Raw genomic sequence first — 21,290 nt, 5'->3', positions numbered from 1 at the left:
AAAACCATTAGTAACACACTACGCCGTCATGGATTAAAATCCTGCAGCGCACGCAAGGTCCCCCTGCTCAAGCCAGCGCATCTCCAGGCCCATCTGAAGTTTACCAATGACCATCTGGGTGATCCAGAGGAGGAATGGGATAAGGTCATGTGGTGTGATGAGACAAAAATAGAGCTCTTTGGTCTAAACTCCACTCGCCGTGTTTGGAGGAAGAAGAAGGATGAGTACAACCCCAAGAACACCATCCCAACCGTGAAGCATGGAGGTGGAAACATCATTCTTTGGGGATACTTTTCTGCAAAGGGGACAGGACGACTGCACCGTATTGAGGGAAGGATGGATGGGGCCATGTATCGCAAGATCTTGGCCAACAACTTCCTTCTCTCAGTAAGAGCATTGAAGATGGGTCGTGGCTGGGTCTTCCAGCATGACAACGACCCGAAACACACAGCCAGGGCAACTAAGGAGTGGCTCCGTAAGAAGCATCTCAAGGTCCTGGAGTGGCCTAGCCAGTCTCCAGACCTGAACCCAATAGACAATCTTTGGAGGGAGCTGAAAGTCCGTATTGCCCAGTGACAGCCCCGAAACCTGAAGGATCTGGAGAAGGTCTGTATGGAGGAGTGGGCCAAAATCCCTGCTGCAGTGTGTGCAAACCTGGTCAAAAACTACAGGAAACGTATGATCTCTGTAATTGCAAACAAATGTTTCTGTACCAAATATTAAGTTCTGCTTTTCTGATGTATCAAATACTTATGTCATGCAATAAAATGCAAATGAATTACTTAAAAATCATACAATGTGATTTTCTGGATTTTTGTTTTAGATTCCGTCTCACAGTTGAAGTGTACCTATGATAAAAAAATTGCAGAGTAAGTAGGAAAACCTGCAAAATCGGCAGTGTATCAAATACTTGTTCTCCCCACTGTAAATATAAACTGTACCGGCACCCAAAATGAGTATCGGCAACTATTTCAGTCCAAGTGAATTGAATTAGATAATTGAACAAGAAAAAATATAATATATTTAATAGAGAATAAAGAAAGTGTCAGTTCTGTCAAGAAAATAACTTTTTTGTCTGCTTCTCTTATACTACTTGCTGACTCAGGTATGAGGCCGGTAACATCAACACTGAAGACAAACCCAGCCTGCCTCTCTCCTTACAAACTGAGTCCAAACCTACAGTCACTGGGTCCTGATTGTCACAGTGGAGCCCAGTTTGCTCTGCAGGATCCAGAGATGGCATCAGTGAAGCTGGAAGACTGCAGTCAAACACTGGAGCTGAATGTCAACATTAAAGATGAAGAAGAGGAGGAGGAGATTGGGACATCTGTTAATCATGGTAAAAGCATGTTCTATCTAATATTTTTGTTCGTTACAACTTCCCACTGTGTATGAAAAGTTGCTGTAGAACTGTTTCATGATGAACTGTTTCAATGAGAAGGCGCCGACAGAGATGGCCGCCTCGCTTCGCGTTCCTAGGAAACTATGCAGTTTTTTGTTTTTTTACGTGTTATTTCTTACATTGGTACCCCAGGTCATTTTAGGTTTCATTACATACAGTCGAGAAGAACTACTGAATATAAGATCAGCGTCAACTCACCATCAGTACATCCAAGAATATGATTTTCACGAAGCGGATCCTGTGTTCTGCCTTTCAACCAGGACAACGGAGTGGATCCTCTGCGGCGACCCAAAAAAACGACTCCGTAAAAGAGGGAAACGAGACGGTCTCCTGGTCAGACTCCGGAGACGGGCACATCGTGCACCACTCCCTAGCATTCTTCTCGCCAATGTCCAGTCTCTTGACAACAAGGTTGATGAAATCCGAGCAAGGGTAGCATTCCAGAGGGACATCAGAGACTGTAACGTTCTTTGCTTCACGGAAACATGGCTCACTGGAGAGACGCTATCGGAGGCGGTGCAGCCAGCGGGTTTCTCCACGCATCGCGCCGACAGAAACAAACATCTTTCTGGTAAGAAGAGGGGCAGGGGCGTATGCCTTATGGCTAACGAGACATGGTGTGATGAAAGAAACATACAGGAACTCAAATCCTTCTGTTCACCTGATTTTAGAATTCCTCACAATCAAATGTCGACCACATTATCTACCAAGAGAATTCTCTTCGATTATAATCACAGCCGTATATATCCCCCCCCCCCAAACAGACACATCTATGGCTCTGAACGAACTTTATTTGACTCTTTGCAAACTGGAATCCATTTATCCGGAGGCTGCATTCATTGTAGCTGGGGATTTTAACAAGGATAATCTGAAAACAAGACTCCCTAAATTTTATCAGCATATCGATTGCGCAACCAGGGGTGGAAAAACCTTGGATCATTGTTACTCTAACTTCCGCGACGCATATAAGGCCCTGCCCCGCCCTCCTTTCGGAAAAGCTGACCACGACTCCATTTTGTTGATCCCTGCCTACAGACAGAAACTAAAAAAAGAAGCTCCCACGCTGAGATCTGGTCTGACCAAGCTGACTCCACACTCCAAGACTGCTTCCATCACGTGGACTGGGAGATGTTTCGTATTGCGTCAGATAACAACATTGACGAATACGCTGATTCGGTGTGCGAGTTCATTAGAACGTGCGTTGAAGATGTCGTTCCCATAGCAACGATTAAAATATTCCCTAACCAGAAACCGTGGATTGATGGCAGCATTCGCGTGAAACTGAAAGCGCGAACCACTGCTTTTAATCAGGGCAAGGTGACTGGTAACATGACCGAATACAAACAGTGCAGCTATTCCCTCCGCAAGGCTATCAAACAAGCTAAGCGCCAGTACAGAGACAAAGTAGAATCTCAATTCAACGGCTCAGACACAAGAGGTATGTGGCAGGGTCTACAGTCAATCACGGACTACAAGAAGGAAACCAGCCCAGTCACGGACCAGGATGTCTTCCTCCCAGGCAGACTAAATAACTTTTTTGCCCGCTTTGAGGACAATACAGTGCCACTGACACGGCCTGCAACGAAAACATGCGAACTCTCCTTCACTGCAGCCGAGGTGAGTAAGACATTTAAACGTGTTAACCCTCGCAAGGCTGCAGGCCCAGATGGCATCCCCAGCCGCGCCATTAGAGCATGCGCAGACCAGCTGGCCGGTGTGTTTACGGACATATTCAATCAATCCCTATACCAGTCTGCTGTTCCCACATGCTTCAAGAGGGCCACCATTGTTCCTGTTCCCAAGAAAGCTAAGGTAACTGAGCTAAACGACTACCGCCCCGTAGCACTCACTTTCGTCATCATGAAGTGCTTTGAGAGACTAGTCAAGGACCATATAACCTCCACCCTACCTGACATCCTAGACCCACTCCAATTTGCTTACCGCCCAAATAGGTCCACAGACGATGCAATCTCAACCACACTGCACACTGCCCTAACCCATCTGGACAAGAGGAATACCTATGTGAGAATGCTGTTCATCGACTACAGCTCGGCATTCAACACCATTAGTACCCTCCAAGCTCGTCATCAAGCTCGAGACCCTGGGTCTCGACCCCGCCCTGTGCAACTGGGTACTGGACTTCCTGACGGGCCGCCCCCAGGTGGTGAGGGTAGGCAACAACATCTCCACCCCGCTGTTCCTCAACACTGGGGCCCCACAAGGGTGCGTTCTGAGCCCTCTCCTGTACTCCCTGTTCACCCACGACTGCGTGGCCACGCACGCCTCCAACTCAATCATCAAGTTTGCGGACGACACAACAGTGGTAGGCTTGATTACCAACAACGACGAGACGGCCTACAGGGAGGAGGTGAGGGCCCTCGGAGTGTGGTGTCAGGAAAATAACCTCACACTCAACGTCAACAAAACTAAGGAGATGATTGTGGACTTCAGGAAACAGCAGAGGGAACACCCCCCTATCCACATCGATGGAACAGTAGTGGAGAGGGTAGCAAGTTTTAAGTTCCTCGGCATACACATCACAGACAAACTGAATTGGTCCACTCACACAGACAGCATCGTGAAGAAGGCGCAGCAGCGCCTCTTTAACCTCAGGAGGCTGAAGAAATTCGGCTTGTCACCAAAAGCACTCACAAACTTCTACAGATGCACAATCGAGAGCATCCTGGCGGGCTGCATCACCGCCTGGTACGGCAACTGCTTCTATCTCAAGGCCATCAGACTGTTAAACAGCCACCACTAACATTGAGTGGCTGCTGCCAACACACTGACACTGACTCAACTCCAGCCACTTTAATAATGGGAATTGATGGGAAATGATGTAAAATATATCACTAGCCACTTTAAACAATGCTACCTAATATAATGTTACATACCCTACATTATTCATCTCATATGCATACGTATATACTGTACTCTATATCATCTACTGCATCCTTATGTAATACATGTATCACTAGCCACTTTAACTATGCCACTTTGTTTACATACTCATCTCATATGTATATACTGTACTCGATACCATCTACTGTATCTTGCCTATGCTGCTCTGTACCATCACTCATTCATATATCTTTATGTACATATTCTTTATCCCCTTACACTGTGTATAAGACAGTAGTTTTGAAATTGTTAGTTAGATTACTTGTTGGTTATTACTGCATTGTCGGAACTAGAAGCACAAGCATTTCGCTACACTCACATTAACATCTGCTAACCATGTGTATGTGACAAATAAAATTTGATTTGAAGAAGAAAAATATATATATTTTTTAGATGTTATTTCATGGTACTGACACTTGCATGGTTTGACACCAGTATTGCCAGCATTTGTTTTATTCACTGGGCTGTCTGGAGTGTTCAGAGAGGAGACTGAAGAAGTGAAGTAGACAAACTGCCAGTGTTTTAAAATTCTAGGAAGTGAGTCTGTGTAGTTACTAACCCTTGTGATAGTGAGTAGAGGATGATATGAAATGAGTCTGTGTAGTTACTAACCCTTGTGATAGTGAGTAGAGGATGACACGCCCCTTTTTAGCTTTCATCTCTTACCCACTTTTAGAATAGTTTTATTCCCCTTTTGTATTGTACAGCCTACTGATATAAATACATACACTACCAGCCTACTGATATGAATACATACACTACCAGCCTACTGATATGAATACATACACTACCAGCCTACTGATATAAATACATACACTACCAGCCTACTGATATGAATACATACACTACCAGCCTACTGATATAAATACATACACTACCAGCCTACTGATATGAATACATACACTACCAGCCTACTGATATGAATACATACACTACCAGCCTACTGATACGAATACATACACTACCAGCCTACTGATATAAATACATACACTACCAGCCTACTGATATGAATACATACACTACCAGCCTACTGATATGAAAACATACACTACCAGCCTACTGATATGAATACATACACTACCAGCCTACTGATATGAATACATACACCACCAGCCTACTGATATGAATACATACACTACCAGCCTACTGATATGGATACATACACTACCAGCCTACTGATATGAATACATACACTACCAGCCTACTGATATGAATACATACACTACCAGCCTACTGATATGAATACATACACTACCAGCCTACTGATATGAATACATACACTACCAGCCTACGTTAATGAATACATACACTACCAGCCTACTGATATGAATACATACACTACCAGCCTACTGATATGAATACATACACTACCAGCCTACTGATATGAATACATACACTACTAGCCTACTGATATGAATACATACACTACCAGCCTACTGATATGAATACATACACTACCAGCCTACTGATATGAATACATACACTACTAGCCTACTGATATGAATACATACACTACCAGCCTACTGATATGAATACATACACTACCAGCCTACTGATATGAATACATACACTACCAGCCTACTGATATGGATACATACACTACCAGCCTACTGATATGAATACATACACTACCAGCCTACTGATATGAATACATACACTACCAGCCTACTGATATGAATACATACACTACCAGCCTACTGATATGAATACATACACTACCAGCCTACTGATATGAATACATACACTACCAGCCTACTGATATGAATACATACAGTACCAGCCAACAGTTTGGACACACCCACTCATTCAAGGGTTTTTCTTTATTTTTACTATTTTCTACATTGTAGAATAATAGTGTTGTCATCAAAACATATGAAATACACATACGCAATAATGTATTAACCAAAAAAAGTGTTAAACAAATAAAAATATATTTTATATTTGAGATTCTTCAAAGTAGCCGCCCTTTGCCTTGATGACAGCTTTGCACACTCTTGGCATTCTCTCAACCAGCTTCAAGAGGTAGTCAGTCACCTGTAATGCATTTCAATTAACATGTGTGAATTAGTGGAATTTCTTTCCCTCTTAATGTGTTTGAGCCAATCAGTTGTGTTGTGACAAGGTAGGGCTGGTATAGAGAATATAGGCCTATTTGGTAAAATACCAAGTCCATAATGTGACAAGAACAGCTCAAATAAACCATTTGTTACAGAATTTTAGTTAGTCCAGCATAATGTTAGAGCTAATTAAGTTTGTTCATTCCAACTTCCCACTGTGCATGAAAAGTTGCAGTAGAACTGTTTCAATGAGAAGGTAGATGTTATGTCATGCTACTGAGACTTGGTGGTTTGACACTGGTATTGCCAGCCATTGTTTTATTCACTGGACTATCTGGAGTGATCAGAGAGTAGACTAAAGAGGTGAAGTAGACAAACTGACAGTGTTTTAAAGTTCTATGAAATGAGTCTGTGTAGTTACTAACCCTTGTGATAGTGAGTGGAGGATGATATGAAATGAGTCTGTAGTTACTAACCCTTGTGATAGTGAGTGGAGGATGATATGAAATGAGTCTGTAGTTACTAACCCTTGTGATAGTGAGTGGAGGATGATATGAAATGAGTCTGTAGTTACTAACCCTTGTGATAGTGAGTGGAGGATGATATGAAATGAGTCTGTAGTTACTAACCCTTGTGATAGTGAGTGGAGGATGATATGAAATGAGTCTGTGTAGTTACTAACCCTTGTGATAGTGAGTGGAGGATGATATGAAATGAGTCTGTGTAGTTACTAACCCTTGTGATAGTGAGTGGAGGATGATATGAAATGAGTCTGTAGTTACTAACCCTTGTGATAGTGAGTGGAGGATGATATGAAATGAGTCTGTGGTTACTAACCCTTGTGATAGTGAGTGGAGGATGATATGAAATGAGTCTGTGTAGTTACTAACCCTTGTGATAGTGAGTGGAGGATGATATGAAATGAGTCTGTAGTTACTAACCCTTGTGATAGTGAGTGGAGGATGATATGGCTGAGATAGTTTTGGATTAGTTTTATTCCCCTTTTGTATTGCGCAGCCTACTGATATGAATTACGTACAGTTAGCCTAGTGGCTAGAGAGATGGCCAGTAATCGAAAGGTTGCTGGATCGAATCCCTGAGCTGACAAGGTAAAAATAAACTCGGCAAAAAAATAGACGTCCTCTTACTGTCAACTGCGTTTATTTTCAGCAAACTTCATGTGTAAATATTTGTATGTAAAATAACAAGATTCAACAACTGAGACAAAAACTTAAGAAGTTCCACAGACATGTGACAAACAGAAATGGAATAATGTGTCCCTGAACAAAGGGGGGTCAAAATCAAAAGTAACAGTCAGTATCTGTTATGGCCACCAGCTGCATTAAGTACTACAGTGCATCTCCTCCTCATGGACTGTATCAGATTTGCCAGTTCTTGCTGTGAGATGTTACCCCGCTCTTCGACCAAGGCACCTGCAAGATCCCGGACATTTCCTGGGGGAATGGTCCTATCCCTCACCCTCCGATCCTACAGGTCCCAGACCTGCTCAATGGGATTGAGATCCGGGCTCTTCGCTGGCCATGGCAAAACACTGACATTCCTGTCTAGCAGGTGTGATGTTCGGATGTATCGATCCTGTTCAGGTGTTGTGGTCTATTCCAAAGGCCAAAATCAACATCCTCACGAATTCTACCGATTTCATGCAGTTCTACATCATTTTAGATGACTGGAGACGTTCGCAGAATCATTTTTAATACCTCACAGATGACCAAAATGACAGACTACTTTGACACGGATAAACTGAGAATCTGAGATCAATAGAAACAACCTTGTCTATAATCCATCAATTTATTTGTTTAATTTTTATTTCAACTTTATTTAACCAGGTCGGCTAGTTGAGAACAAGTTCTCATTTACAACTGCGACCTGGCCAAGATAAAGCATAGCAGTGCAACAGAAACAACACAGTCAATAACACAATAGAAAACAAAGTCTATATACAGTGTGTGCAAATGGCATGAGGAGGTATGGCAATAAATAGCAGATGAACACTGGAGTGATAGATGAGTAGATGATGAGCAGATGAGGACAAACCCAGCCTGCTTCTCTCCTTCCACAGTGAGTCCAAACCTACAGTCACTGGGTCCTGATTGTGACAGTGAAGCCCAGTTTGCACTGCAGGATCCAGAGATGGCATCAGTGAAGCTGGAAGACTGCAGTCAAACACTGGAGTTGAATGTCAATATTAAAGATGAAGAGGAGGAGGAGGAGATTGGGAAATCTTTTTCTCATGGTAAGACCAGGTTCTATCTAAATTTGTTGTTCCTTTCAACTTCCCACTGTGTATGAAAAGTTGTAGTAGAACTGTTTCATGATGAACTGTTTCAATGAGAAGGTAGATGTTATTTCATGCTACTCAGACTTGCATACCAGTATTGCCAGCATGTGTTTAATTCACTGGGCTGATCCTGAGTGATCAGAGAGTAGAATAAAGAAGTGAAGTAGACAAACTGCCCGTGTTTTAAAGTTCTACAAAATTAGTATTTAAAAAACAAAATAAAAATATTTGACCTTTTATCTAGGCAAGTCAGTTAAGAACAAATGATTATTTACATTGACGGCCTACCTCCCGGGCCAAACCCAGACGATGCTGGTCCAATTGATCGCCACCCTATGGGACTCCTAATCACGGTCGGATGTGATACAGCCTGGTTACTAACCCTTGTGATGATGAGTGGAGGATGATATGGCTTTTACCCACTTTTAAAATAGTTTTATTCCCCTTTTCTATTGTACAGCCTACTGATATGAATACATATGTTACCAGCCTACTGATATGAATACATATGTCACCCGGTACGGCCAGAAGAGGACTGGCCACCCATTTGAGCCTGGTTCCTCTTTACGTTTCTTCCTTGGTTCCTTCTTGCTGTGGAGTTTTTCCTGGCCACTGTGCTGCTACATCTACATTGCTTGCTCTTAGGGGGTTTTAGTCTGGGTTTCAATAAAGCACTTTGACAACTGCTGATGTAAAAAGGGCTTCATAATATACATTTGATTGACATGTATATCACACCAACTGACTGTTTCTTCTGATGTTGTTCACACAGGAGACCATGTTGAGACATTCTCTACATCCAGAGAGCAACAGCAGAAAGATCACAGAGCTAAGAGGTCTCACCCCTGCCCACATTGTGAGGAAATATTCCCATTTCTATCAAAGCTAAAAGTACACCTAAAAATACACAGTGGAGAGAATCAATATTCCTATACTGACGGTGAGAAGAATTTCACAACATCCAAGACTGTGACAGTTCATCAGAGAGTGCATACAGGAGAGAAGCTGTTCTCCTGCTCTGACTGTGTAAAATGCTTCACAACATCAGCTAGGCTAAAAGTTCATCAGAGAACACACACAGGAGAGAAGCCTTACTCCTGCTCTGACTGTGCGGCGAGTTTCTCTCTACTGTGCAACTTAAAACGTCATGAACGTATACACACAGGAGAGAAGCTTTACTCCTGCTCTGACTGTGCATCAAGTTTCTCTCTACTGTGCAACTTAAAACGACATGAACGTATACACACAGGAGAGAAGCCTTATTCCTGCTCTGATTGTGGAAACAGTTATTCTCTACTGGGCCACTTAAAAAGACACCAACATATACATACAGGAGAGAAGCCTTACTCCTGCTCTGACTGTGGAAAGAGTTTCTCTCGACTGGGCCACTTAAAAACACATAAACATATACATACAGGAGAGAAGCCTTACTCCTGCTCTGACTGTGTAAAATGCTTCATAACATCAACTGAGCTAAAAGTTCATAAGAGAACACACACAGGAGAGAAGCCTTACTCCTGCTCTTATTGTGTAAAATGCTTCACAACATCAACTAGGCTAAAAGTTCATAAGAGAACACACACAGGAGAGAAGCCTTACATCTGCTCTAACTGTGCGGCAAGTTTCTCTCTACTGTGCCACTTAAAACGACATGAAAGTATACACACAGGGGTGAAGCCTTACTCCTGCTCTGACTGTGCGGCGTGTTTCTCTCTACTGTGCAACTTAAAACGACATGAACGAATACACACAGGAGAGAAGCCTTATCACTGCACTGACTGTGAGAAGAGATTCTACAGATTGGGCCATTTAAAAAGACACCAATGTGTACATAAAGGAGAGAAGCCTCATCAGCTCTCTCAGACCAGCTAAGATTAGACACTCCACTTAATTCTCATCTCATAAAATAATTGGCAACGTTGAATTGGATCAAATACATCCTGTGGTGGAAAAAGTACCTAACTGTCAGACTGAGTGAAAGTAATGAAACCTTAATAGAAAATTACTCAATTAAAAGTGAGTCACCCAGTAAAATACTACTTCAGTAAAAGTCTAAAAGTATTTGGTTGTAAATATACTTATGTATTAAAAGTAAAAGTATGAATAATTTCAAATTCCTTACATTAAGCAAACCAGACGGAACAATTGTCTTGTTTAAAAAAAATATTACAGACAGCCAGGGGTGCACTCCAACACTCAGACATAATTTACAAACGAAGCATTTGTGTTTAGTGAGTCCGCCAGATCAGAGGCAGTAGGGATGACCAGGGATGTTTTCTTGATAAGTGTGTGAATTGAACCATTTTCTGTCATGCTAATCATAAAAATGTAACGAGTACTTTTGGGTGTCAGGGAAAATGTATGGAGTAAAAAGTACATGATTTTCTTTAGGAATGTAGTGAAATAAAAGTTGCCAACAATATAAATAGTAAAGTACAGATACCCCCAAAAAACTTCTAAATTATTTTAAATAATTTTTACTTAAGTACTTTACACCACTGTATGCCTCCATGCTGTGTGTCAGCATTGCAGGCTGGTGGTGTGATGGTTGGGGTGTGTTTTCAGGGCACACATTGGGCCCCTTGATAAAAGCTGAGCAATGTTTGAATGCCACAGGATCTCTAAAGAATCCTTACCAATCAGGTGCCTCCCTTCATGGCAGCAGTGTATCCATCTGCAAATAGATTTCTTCAGCAGGATTATGCCACAAGACTTGTCCAGGAATGGTTCCAAGAACATGACAGTGAATTCAGCTTACTGCAGTGGCCTGCCGAGTCACCAGATCTCAATCCAATTGTGGGATCTGTGGGAGGAGAAGGAAGGAGCTATTCGGAGTAGAGATCCACTCCCAGCCAACTTGACACAATTGTGGGAAGCATTGGAGTCAACATGGGCCAGCATCCCTGTAGAACACCTTCAACACCTTGGATAGTCAATGCCCTGATGAACTGAGGCTGTTCTGAGGACAAAGGGGGGTGCAACTCAATATTAGGAATGTGTTCCTAATGTTTGTGCACTCAGTGTATATCAGATAAAGATGGTGTGATCAGTTCTCAGCATTATTTTCGGTGTATTATTTTATTACTAAGCTTTTGTTTAATGATAAACAGGGAATCAACTGTTTATTAAATTGTATCTTAATACTAGATTCATTATTTTAGTCATTGATGATGAATGTATTTGAATAACTGTGTTGAAGTTGATTGATCTGGTGGCAGGTAGCCTAGCGGTTAAGAGTGTTGGACCAGTAACTGAAAGGTCGCTGGTTTGAATCCCGAGCCGACTAGGTGTAAAAATCTGTCAAGGCAATTAACCCTTATTTGTCCTGTACGTCGCTCTGGATAAGAACATCTGATAAATGACAAGAATGTAATGAAAAATTATATTTGCACATACATGTTTTCTCTCTTCTGTATAATTCAATGAAATAAACTCTTTAAAAACAGCCGGAAGAGTTTGTGCATATATTATGACGACATTTTGTGAAGTTTTTGTTTTCCTTTTGGACTTTGTGTAAGGGTTTTTTCACACATTTTTTCTTGGAGGCAAGTCGGTAGCCGAAGTTTAAGCCCGTTAATTTGTGATTGGTCAACAGCACTCAACATTAATGACAGGTTTTAGTTATCTATTTTGAGGAAGTGGCGATAGACCCTTTTCAGTACTCAATACACTGACGTCACTCACAGATGTGTGCGACTCTTGGCAGCAGTCGTCTAGATGTACGTTTTTATTACTTCCAAACAAAATATCTTTGAGTTTATATACGCTTACAATGTTTTGATTCTTGCTTGAACAGTCGCTAAGATTACAGAACGCTTTCGTTCATTGATATAGGCTATAGCGAAAGCCATTTTACTGGTTAAAGTGTTGTTGTTTTTTTAAGTATAATGCAGTTGATTTGTGATGATGACACAAACATATGAAGTAGGACATTCATACAAGCCTTAAAATACCATTTTAATTTGTAAACAGAGAAAGGGTTCTATGGCGTGTCAAAATGGACAAACAGTGCTACTGACACTTTTTTTCTCGTTTTTCAAGCAAAGGTCTTTTAAGGGAGTATGAGAGCACAATCGTTAGGTTCGCCTAGCCTTTTTAAGAGATGACAAAAGCAGTTTTCTTTATTAAATAAATTAATATTTATAACACATGCTGAGAGCAAATGCCCCTCTAACTAAATGTAGCTCCAAAGGAACTCTAATTAAAGGAATAGTTCAATCAAATTACAAATGTCCACCTTGGTTTCATCACCCTGTAAACAATCCAAATAATGTGCACTTCAGCAGTGAAGTTCTCAAGATGGAGGACTTTCAGTACAGCAGTGTTCCCCAATCCTGGTCCCAAAGGGGTGTACACGTGTGTTTTTGCCCTCACACTCACATACCTTATTCAATTCAAAGGCTTGAGTTGTTTAGTTGAATCCAGTGTGTGAGTGTTAGGGCAAAAACAAACAAGCTCACCTCTATGGATCCCCAGGACCAGGATTGGAAAACAATGTAGCACATACCAGAAGGTGTGATAATGCAAATGATATGCAATTATCATTTTGCTCATTTGTTTGCATATAATTTGCATAAGCATCCCACTTTTTTCTCTGTACTGAAAGTGCTTTATATTGAAAACTTGACTGCTAACATGCAACATGCAACCTTTTTGGCATTGTAGTAACAGTGGACTAATGAACAAAACACGACGAGGACGTTTGTTGTTGTTGTTAAAACATCCCTTTCATAGAGCTCCATTAAAGGGGTAGTTCACTATTTTACAACATGAAGTCCTGTATGTAAGATTACTTGGTTTGTATTCAGGGGACTAGGTGTGTACTCAATATTTGTGGTGTTTACTCAGGAGATTAATCTCTGATTTTAGCAGTGCCATTCTTACACCTTCGCAGCATTGCACTGTGGTCCTTCAGTGTTTTCCTGCTGCTGTTCGAACAGATCAAACATTTGTTGATCTTTACAAAATGTCTCCTGTTTCTGTCGTTTCCATCCACGTTGCAATGATTGTTTTGCTAAATGTTTTTGTTGTAGACTTGGCCCAATGGAGACCTGTCCAGTGATGCCATCTCTAGATCCTGCAGTGCAACAAGTCTCCACTGTCAATCAGGACCCAGTGACTGTAGGTTTAGAATCTGTTTGGAAGGCAGTGTGAAAGGAGAGAGGCAGGCTGGGTTTGTCCTCACTGTTAATCTGTCAACTCTTGTCTGAGATCAACCTCCTGGTCCTCCTCTGTGCAGGCCACACCCCCTCCCATTGTTACTGTGTGTATGAACACATTTTGAATGGCTTCCTAAAATTCTGTGGTGCTTACTAACCCAATAGGAAAGGTTCTGGTAGATGTGGGACATTACATGTGAGGTCACAGCTCTTTCACTCTGAACATTCATATCAATGACTCACCCTGAAATGGGCCATCAATACCAGAGCTCTACAATACTATTTACATAATCAACTAGGCATTTTAACAGTCTGACCCTCTATATAGTCTTGGGTATATATAGAGCTCTAACAATGGGGCGTGGAAAAGTTCTGTTGAAATGAATACTGTAGTGATGTGAGAAAGGTAACACAAGCTTCCTCTCTGGTTCCATTCCCCCAATACTAACTGGGTCATTACATTACGATATAATGCTAACATATGGAATTGTTTTAAGAAGGTCATACCATGGATTGTTTAGATAATTTATTTAGAATTTTAAATATATATATTGAATTTGGCCTTTACTACTATATCCCATAGAAACACATTGAATGACACCTTCATTAAAAAATGAATGGTGAAAACTGATCAACACATCATCAATATCTGATACATTTAGTATTTTATTAGGATCCCCAGCGGCTACTCTTCCTGGGGTCAAACAGGAAACACTAAAAATACATACAGTGGGACAAAAAAGTATTTAGTCAGCCACCAATTGTGCAAGTTCTCCCACTTAAAAAGATGAGGCCTGTAATTTTCATCATAGGTACACTTCAACTATGACAGACAAAATGAGAGAAAAAAAATCCAGAAAATCACATTGTAGGATTTTTAATGAATTTATTTGCAATTTTATTTAAAACTATACACAAGAGAAGATGTTGCCCAGAACAAATGAATGTACAAACATATCAATTAACATCAACAGTTATTAAAATATATTAATCAATGACTAAAACAATGAATCTAGCATTAAAAGGCCATTTAATAAACACTAGTCAATTCATAGCCTGTTTATCATGAAACAAAACATGTTTGGTAATATAAAAACAATCCACCGAAACTAATGCAGAAAACTGATCATCGGTATCTGATACAGTAAATTCATAAAGTATTCAAACTGCTTGACTTTTTCCACCTTTTGTTACATTACAGCATTATTATAAAATGCATCAATCTACACACAACACTCCAAAATTACAACAAAAATCAGGTTTTTCAAAATCTTCGCAAACATTGTCTTAGCTGTGTGCTTAGGGTCATTGTGTGAGGCCCTGAGCACTCTGGAGCAGGTTTTCATCAAACCTGACTACCAAAGTCCAATTGATGTCACAAAGCTGGCCAGTACTTTAAAAAGATATCCTGTTGTCCTGGTTTCCAGTGGTTTGTAGAAGAGGATGTCTTCCTTAATTGACCCTCCAAAAACAACGGACATATACCAGGAGCTGTGCCAGGCCACGTCTGTTGACTCATCCAGCTGTAACGGACATATACCAGGAGCTGTGCCAGGCCCGCCACGTCTGTTGACTCATCCAGCTGTAACGGACATATACCAGGAGCTGTGCCAGGCCCGCCACGTCTGTTGACTCATCCAGCTGTAACGGACATATACCAGGAGCTGTGCCAGGCCCGCCACGTCTGTTGACTCATCCAGCTGTAACGGACATATACCAGGAGCTGTGCCAGGCCCGCCACGTCTGTTGACTCATCCAGCTGTAACGGACATATACCAGGAGCTGTGCCAGGCCACGTCTGTTGACTCATCCAGCTGTAACGGACATATACCAGGAGCTGTGCCAGGCCACGTCTGTTGACTCATCCAGCTGTAACGGACATATACCAGGAGCTGTGCCAGGCCCGCCATGTCTGTTGACTCATCCAGCTGTAACGGACATATACCAGGAGCTGTGCCAGGCCCGCCACGTCTGTTGACTCATCCAGCTGTAACGGACATATACCAGGAGCTGTGCCAGGCCCGCCACGTCTGTTGACTCATCCAGCTGTAACGGACATATACCAGGAGCTGTGCCAGGCCCGCCACGTCTGTTGACTCATCCAGCTGTAACGGACATATACCAGGAGCTGTGCCAGGCCCGCCACGTCTGTTGACTCATCCAGCTGTAACGGACATATACCAGGAGCTGTGCCAGGCCCGCCACGTCTGTTGACTCATCCAGCTGTAACGGACATATACCAGGAGCTGTGCCAGGCCCGCCACGTCTGTTGACTCATCCAGCTGTAACGGACATATACCAGGAGCTGTGCCAGGCCCGCCACGTCTGTTGCTTTTATACATGTCTTAGTACTCGAAAGTAGTCTCAACTCTCGCTGAAAAAACTCCTGTGGCTTATTTTTCAAATTGGCATGTTTTGTTTCTAAATGTCTGCGCAAGAGTGAAGGTTTCATCGAGTTGTGAGATAAACACTGTGGCTGAGGAAAGGCACATCCCTGTCTGTTGTTTGGTGTTTTGCCGGATAAGGAGGCAGTAGCTCTGACAGTTGTGATTCTGATGCAGCCCAGTGTCCATGCTAGCTGGGCTAACAACAAATGGAGAATTACTGATGCTAGCATTGGATGTGCTTATGGAAGCAGAACAACTTGTGTCGTTGACAGGTGCAGTACTGCTGGTAGTACCAGTACTACCAGTAGAGCTGGGATGTGTCTATGGACGGAAGCAAAAAAAAAAAAAAACACAGCAACAAACTGACAAGATGCACAATGATCAGTAAAGAGAGACTAACATTCTATGATGCTCCCTTTCCTCTTCATTGTTCTCTCACAGTGAGAAACAATAGGATTACAATAGTGTTCTACACTTTCTTCATTTGATCCAATTCAACGTTGCCATTTATTTTATGAGATGAGAATTAAGAGGAGTGTCTAATCTTAGCTGGTCTGAGAGAACTGATAAGGTTTCTCGCAAGTGTGTAGCCGTTGGTGTGTTTTACATTGCCCAAATCGGGAGAAACTGTTGCCACAGTAAGAGCAGAAGAAAGGCTTCTCTCCTGTGTGTGATCTCTGATGACTGTTTAGCTCAGCTGATGATTTAAATCATTTTCCACAGTCAGAGCAAGAGTAAGGCTACTCTCCATGATGTATACCTTGGTGTCTTTTTAACTGGCCCATTTGAGAGAAACTCTTCTTACAGTCAGAGCAGGACTAAGGATTCTCTCCTCTATGTATACCTTGGTGACTTTTTAAGTGGCTCGATTGAGATAAATTAGCCCCACAGTCAGAGCAAGAGTAAGGCTTTTCTCCTGTGTGTATACGTTCATGTTTTTTTAGGTGGCTCAGTTGAGAGAAACTCACCCTACAGTCAGAGCAGAGGGCTTTTCTCCAGTGTGTGTTCTCCGGTGAACTTTTAGAATAGTGGCTGTTGAGAAGCATTTTCCACAATCAGAGCAAGAGTAAGGCTTTTCTCCTGTGTGTATACGTTCATGTTGTTTTAGGTGGCTCCGTTGAGAGAAACTCGCGCTACAGTCAGAGCAGAAGTATTGCTTTTCTCCAGTGTGTGTTCTCTGGTGAACTTTTAGAATAGCTGATGTTCTGAAGCATTTTCCACAGTCAGAGCAGAAGTAAGGCTTCTCTCCTGTGTGTATACGTTCATGATGTTTTTGGTGGCTCGATTGAGAGAAACTCGCCCCACAGTCAGAGCAGGAGTAAGGCTTCTCTCCTGTGTGTATACGTTCATGCGTTTTAAAGTTGCTCCGTCGAGAGAAACTATTTCCACAGTCAGAGCAGGAGTAAGGCTTCTCTCCAGTGTGTGTTCTTTGATGAACTTTTAGCTCAGATGATTGTTTGAAGCATTTTCCACAGTCCGAGCAGGAGAAAGGCTTCTCTCCTGTGTGTATACGTTCATGCGTTTTAAAGTTGCTCCGTCGAGAGAAACTATTTCCACAGTCAGAGCAGGAGTAAGGCTTCTCTCCGGTGTGTGTTCTTTGATGAAGTTTTAGCTCAGATGATTGTGTGAAGCATTTTCCACAGTCAGAGCAGGAGTAAGGCTTCTCTCCTGTGTGTATACGTTCATGTTGTTTTAGGTGGCTCAGTTGAGAGAAACTCTTTCCACAGTCAGAGCAGAAGTAAGGCCTTTCTCCAGTGTGTGTTCTCCAGTGAACTTTTAGAACAGCTGATGTTATGAAGCATTTTCCACAGTCAGAGCAAAAGTAAGGCTTCTCTCCTTTGTGTATACGTTCATGTTGTTTTAGATAGCTCGATTGAGAGAAACTCTTTTCACAATCAGAACAGGAGTAAGGCTTCTCTCCTGTGTGTATACGTTCATGTGTTTTAAAGTTGCTCAGTCGAGAGAAACCATTTCCACAGTCAGAGCAGGAGTAAGGCTTCTCTCCTGTGTGTGTTCTCTGGTGAACTTTTAGCTGAGCTGATGTTGTAAATCTCTTCCCACAGTCAGTGCAGGAATACAGATTCTCTCCTGTGTGTATTTTTAGGTGTATTTTTTAGCTTTGATAGAACTGGGAAAATCTTCTCACAATGTGGGCAGTGGTGAGACCTCTTAGCTCTGTGATCTTCCTGCTGTTGCTCTCTGGATGTAGAGAATGTCTCAACATGATCTCCTGTGTGAACATCAGAAGAACCAGTCAGTTGGTGTAATATACAGTACCAGTCAAAAGTGTGGACACACCTACTCATTCAAGGGTTTTTCTTCATTTTTACTATTTTCTACATTAAATAATAAAAGTGAAACATCAAAACCATGGTATTACACATATGGAATCATGTAGTAACCCCCCTCCCAAACAAGTGTTAAATCAAAATAGCTTGTATTTTAGATTGTTCAAAGTAGCCACCCCTTGCCTTGACAGCTTGGCACAGTCTTGGCACTCTATCAACCAGCTTCACCAGGAATGCTTTTCCAACAGTCTTGGCACTCTATCACTTATAAAAATGTCCTCGTTTTGAAAGAAAACATTTTTTTTGTAAAATAAAATATCAAATTGATCAATAGTGTAGACATTGTTAATGTTGTAAATGACTATCGTGGCTGGAAACGGTTGATTTTTGTATAGAATATCTACATAGGCATACAGAGGCTCCTGTGTTCCAATGGCACGTTGTGTTAGCTAATCCAAGTTTATCATTTTAAAAAGGCTAATTGATCATTACAAAACTTTTTTTAAATGATACACTTGGATTAGCTAACACAACATTACATTGGAACACAGGAGTGATGATAATGGGCCTCTGTACACCTATGTAGATATTCAATATAAAAATATAAATTATTTTTTTAAAGCAGTTTCCAGCCACAATAGTCATTTGCAACATTAACAATGTCTACACTGTTTTTATGATAAATTTTATATTTTATTGGACAAAAAAGTGCTTTTCTTTCAAAACAAGGACATTTCTAAGTGACCACAAACTTTTGAACGGTAGTGTATGTATTCATCTTAGTAGGCTGGTAGTGTATGTATTCATGTCAGTAGGCTGGTAGTGTATGTATTCATGTCAGTAGGCTGTACAATACAAAAGGGGAATAAAACAGTCTTGAAGGAGTTCCCACATATGCTGAGCACTTGTTGGCTGCTTTTCCCTCACTCATAGAACTTTTAAAAACACAAGCAGTTTGTCTACTTCACTTCTTTAAATCTGCTAACACTTGGCAACCCCTACCCCGGTCAACAGCCCTGCACCCCCCCACAGCAACTTTCCCAAGCCTCCCCCATTTCTCCTTCACGCAAATCCAGATAGCTGATGTTCTGAAAGAGGTGCAAAATCTGGACCCCTACAATTCAGCTGTGCTAGACAATCTAGACCATTTCTTTCTAAAATTATCCACCGCAATTGTTGCAACCTCTATTACTAGCCGGTTCAACCTCTTTCATATCGTCTGAGATCCCCAAAGATTGGAAAGCTGCCGCAGTCATCCCCCTCTTCAAAGGGGGAGACACTCTAGACCCAAACTGTTACAGACCTATATCTATCCTACCCGGCCTTTCTAAGTTCTTCGAAAGCCAAGTTAACAAACAGATCACCGACCATTTCGAATCCCACCGTACCTTCTCCGCAATGCAATCTGGTTTCCGAGCTGGTCATGGGTGCACCTCAGCCCCGCTGAGGGGGGGTGCCACAGGGTTCAATTCTCGGGATGACTCTTTTCTCTGTATACATAAATGATGTTGCTCTTGCTGCTGTTGATTCTCTGATCCACCTCTATGCAGACAACACCATTCTGTATACCTCTGGCCCTTCTTTGGACACTGTTAACTAACCTCCAGACGAGCTTCAATGCCATAAAACTCTCCTACCGTGGCCACCAACTGGTCTTAAATGCAAGTAAAACTAAGTGCATGCTCTTCAACTGATCGCTGCCTGCACCTGGCTGCCCATCCAGCATCACTACTCTGGACGGTTCTGACTGCACATATATCACTCCAGTGTTTAATTGCTCAATTGTAATTACTTCCCCACTACGGCCTATTTATTGCCTTACCTCATTTGCACCCAGTGTATATAGACTTTTCTATTGTGTTATTGACTATACGTTTGTTTATCCCATGTGTAACTGTGTTGTTGTTTGTGTCGCACTGCTTTGCTTTATCTTGGCCAGGTCGCAGTTGTAAATGGCCTACCTGGTTAAATAAAGGTGAAATAAAAAATAAATAAAATACAGATAGCCCAGCACTCCAGATAGCCCAGGGAATGAAACAAATGCTGACAATACTGGTGTCAAACCATACAAGCCTCCGTAGCATGAAATAACATCTACTTTCTCATTGAAACAGTTCTACACCAACTTTTCATACACAGTGGGAAGTTGGAATGAACAACACACTTAGATAGAACCTGATCTTACCATGAGAAACAGATTTCCCAATCTTCTGCTCCTCTTCTTCATCTTTCATGTTGACATTCAGCTCCAGTGTTTGACTGCAGTCTTCCAGCTTCACTGATGCCATCTCTGGATCCTGCAGTGCAAACTGGGCTCCACTCTCACAATCAGCACCCAGTGACTGTGGGTTTGGACTCAGTGTGGAAGGAGAGAGGCAGGCTGGGTTTGTCCTCACTGTTGATGTTACCGGCCTCAGACTTAATCTGAGTCGGCAAGTAGTAATAAAGAGAAAAAGACAGAAGTTAGTCTTGACAGTTCAGGCACTTTATTCCCTAAAAATATATTATATTTCTTGTTCAATTATCTAATTCAGTGCTTGACTTGGACTGAAATAGGTGCCTGTGCTCATTTTGGGTGCCTGTACTGTTTATATTTAGGGGCAGGAACTACACAATACTGTTGAGCTAATATTCTATAAGAGGAACATGATCTCAAGCAGTAGAAATGTAAGTACTCTGCTCCGGTAAGCTCCTGTCCAAATCAAGCACGGATCTAATTTCAGTAGATCAGGTAGCTAAGCATTGGCAACAAATACAGGACTAACATCAGGACAAAGATCGAATCGTACTACACCGG

The 21,290-nt window shown here is 41.8% G+C and overlaps 2 protein-coding genes across 2 annotated transcripts; one reads left to right on the top strand and one right to left on the bottom strand.

Annotated features, from left to right (window-relative positions):
* Positions 1-1,095: 1,095 nt before the first annotated feature.
* On the top strand, positions 1,096-12,105 carry LOC116371916 (zinc finger protein 501-like). The gene is made up of 3 exons (XM_031821056.1): positions 1,096-1,339; positions 8,441-8,614; positions 9,432-12,105. Exons 1-3 carry the CDS (start codon positions 1,108-1,110, stop codon positions 10,529-10,531), a joined length of 1,506 nt encoding a protein of 501 aa, XP_031676916.1. The 5' UTR covers positions 1,096-1,107; the 3' UTR covers positions 10,532-12,105.
* A 4,986-nt stretch (positions 12,106-17,091) lies between these two features.
* LOC116371920 (zinc finger protein 135-like) lies at positions 17,092-18,315 on the bottom strand (the record flags this gene model as incomplete). Its single annotated transcript, XM_031821059.1, has 1 exon — positions 17,092-18,315. A coding segment is annotated over one exon (1,146 nt), but the record flags the coding sequence as incomplete, so codon positions are not given.
* Positions 18,316-21,290: the final 2,975 nt, after the last annotated feature.

Source organism: Oncorhynchus kisutch, unplaced genomic scaffold (genome assembly GCF_002021735.2).
Source record: "Oncorhynchus kisutch isolate 150728-3 unplaced genomic scaffold, Okis_V2 scaffold3826, whole genome shotgun sequence".
In the NCBI taxonomy this organism is placed as follows: Eukaryota; Metazoa; Chordata; class Actinopteri; order Salmoniformes; family Salmonidae; genus Oncorhynchus; species Oncorhynchus kisutch.
The sequence above is the reverse complement of the archived record's forward strand: the minus strand, read 5'-3'. Positions and strand labels throughout refer to the sequence as shown.

What these genes read in the sequence shown, in the direction of transcription:
- LOC116371916 (XM_031821056.1), top strand. Translation starts at nt 1,108, where the DNA reads ATGAGGCCGGTAACATCAACACTGAAGACAAACCCAGCCTGCCTCTCT. An exon ending in TGGGACATCTGTTAATCATG is followed by an intron (nt 1,340 to 8,440) that starts GTAAAAGCATGT and finishes CTCCTTCCACAG; the next exon opens with TGAGTCCAAACCTACAGTCA. An exon ending in TGGGAAATCTTTTTCTCATG is followed by an intron (nt 8,615 to 9,431) that starts GTAAGACCAGGT and finishes TTGTTCACACAG; the next exon opens with GAGACCATGTTGAGACATTC.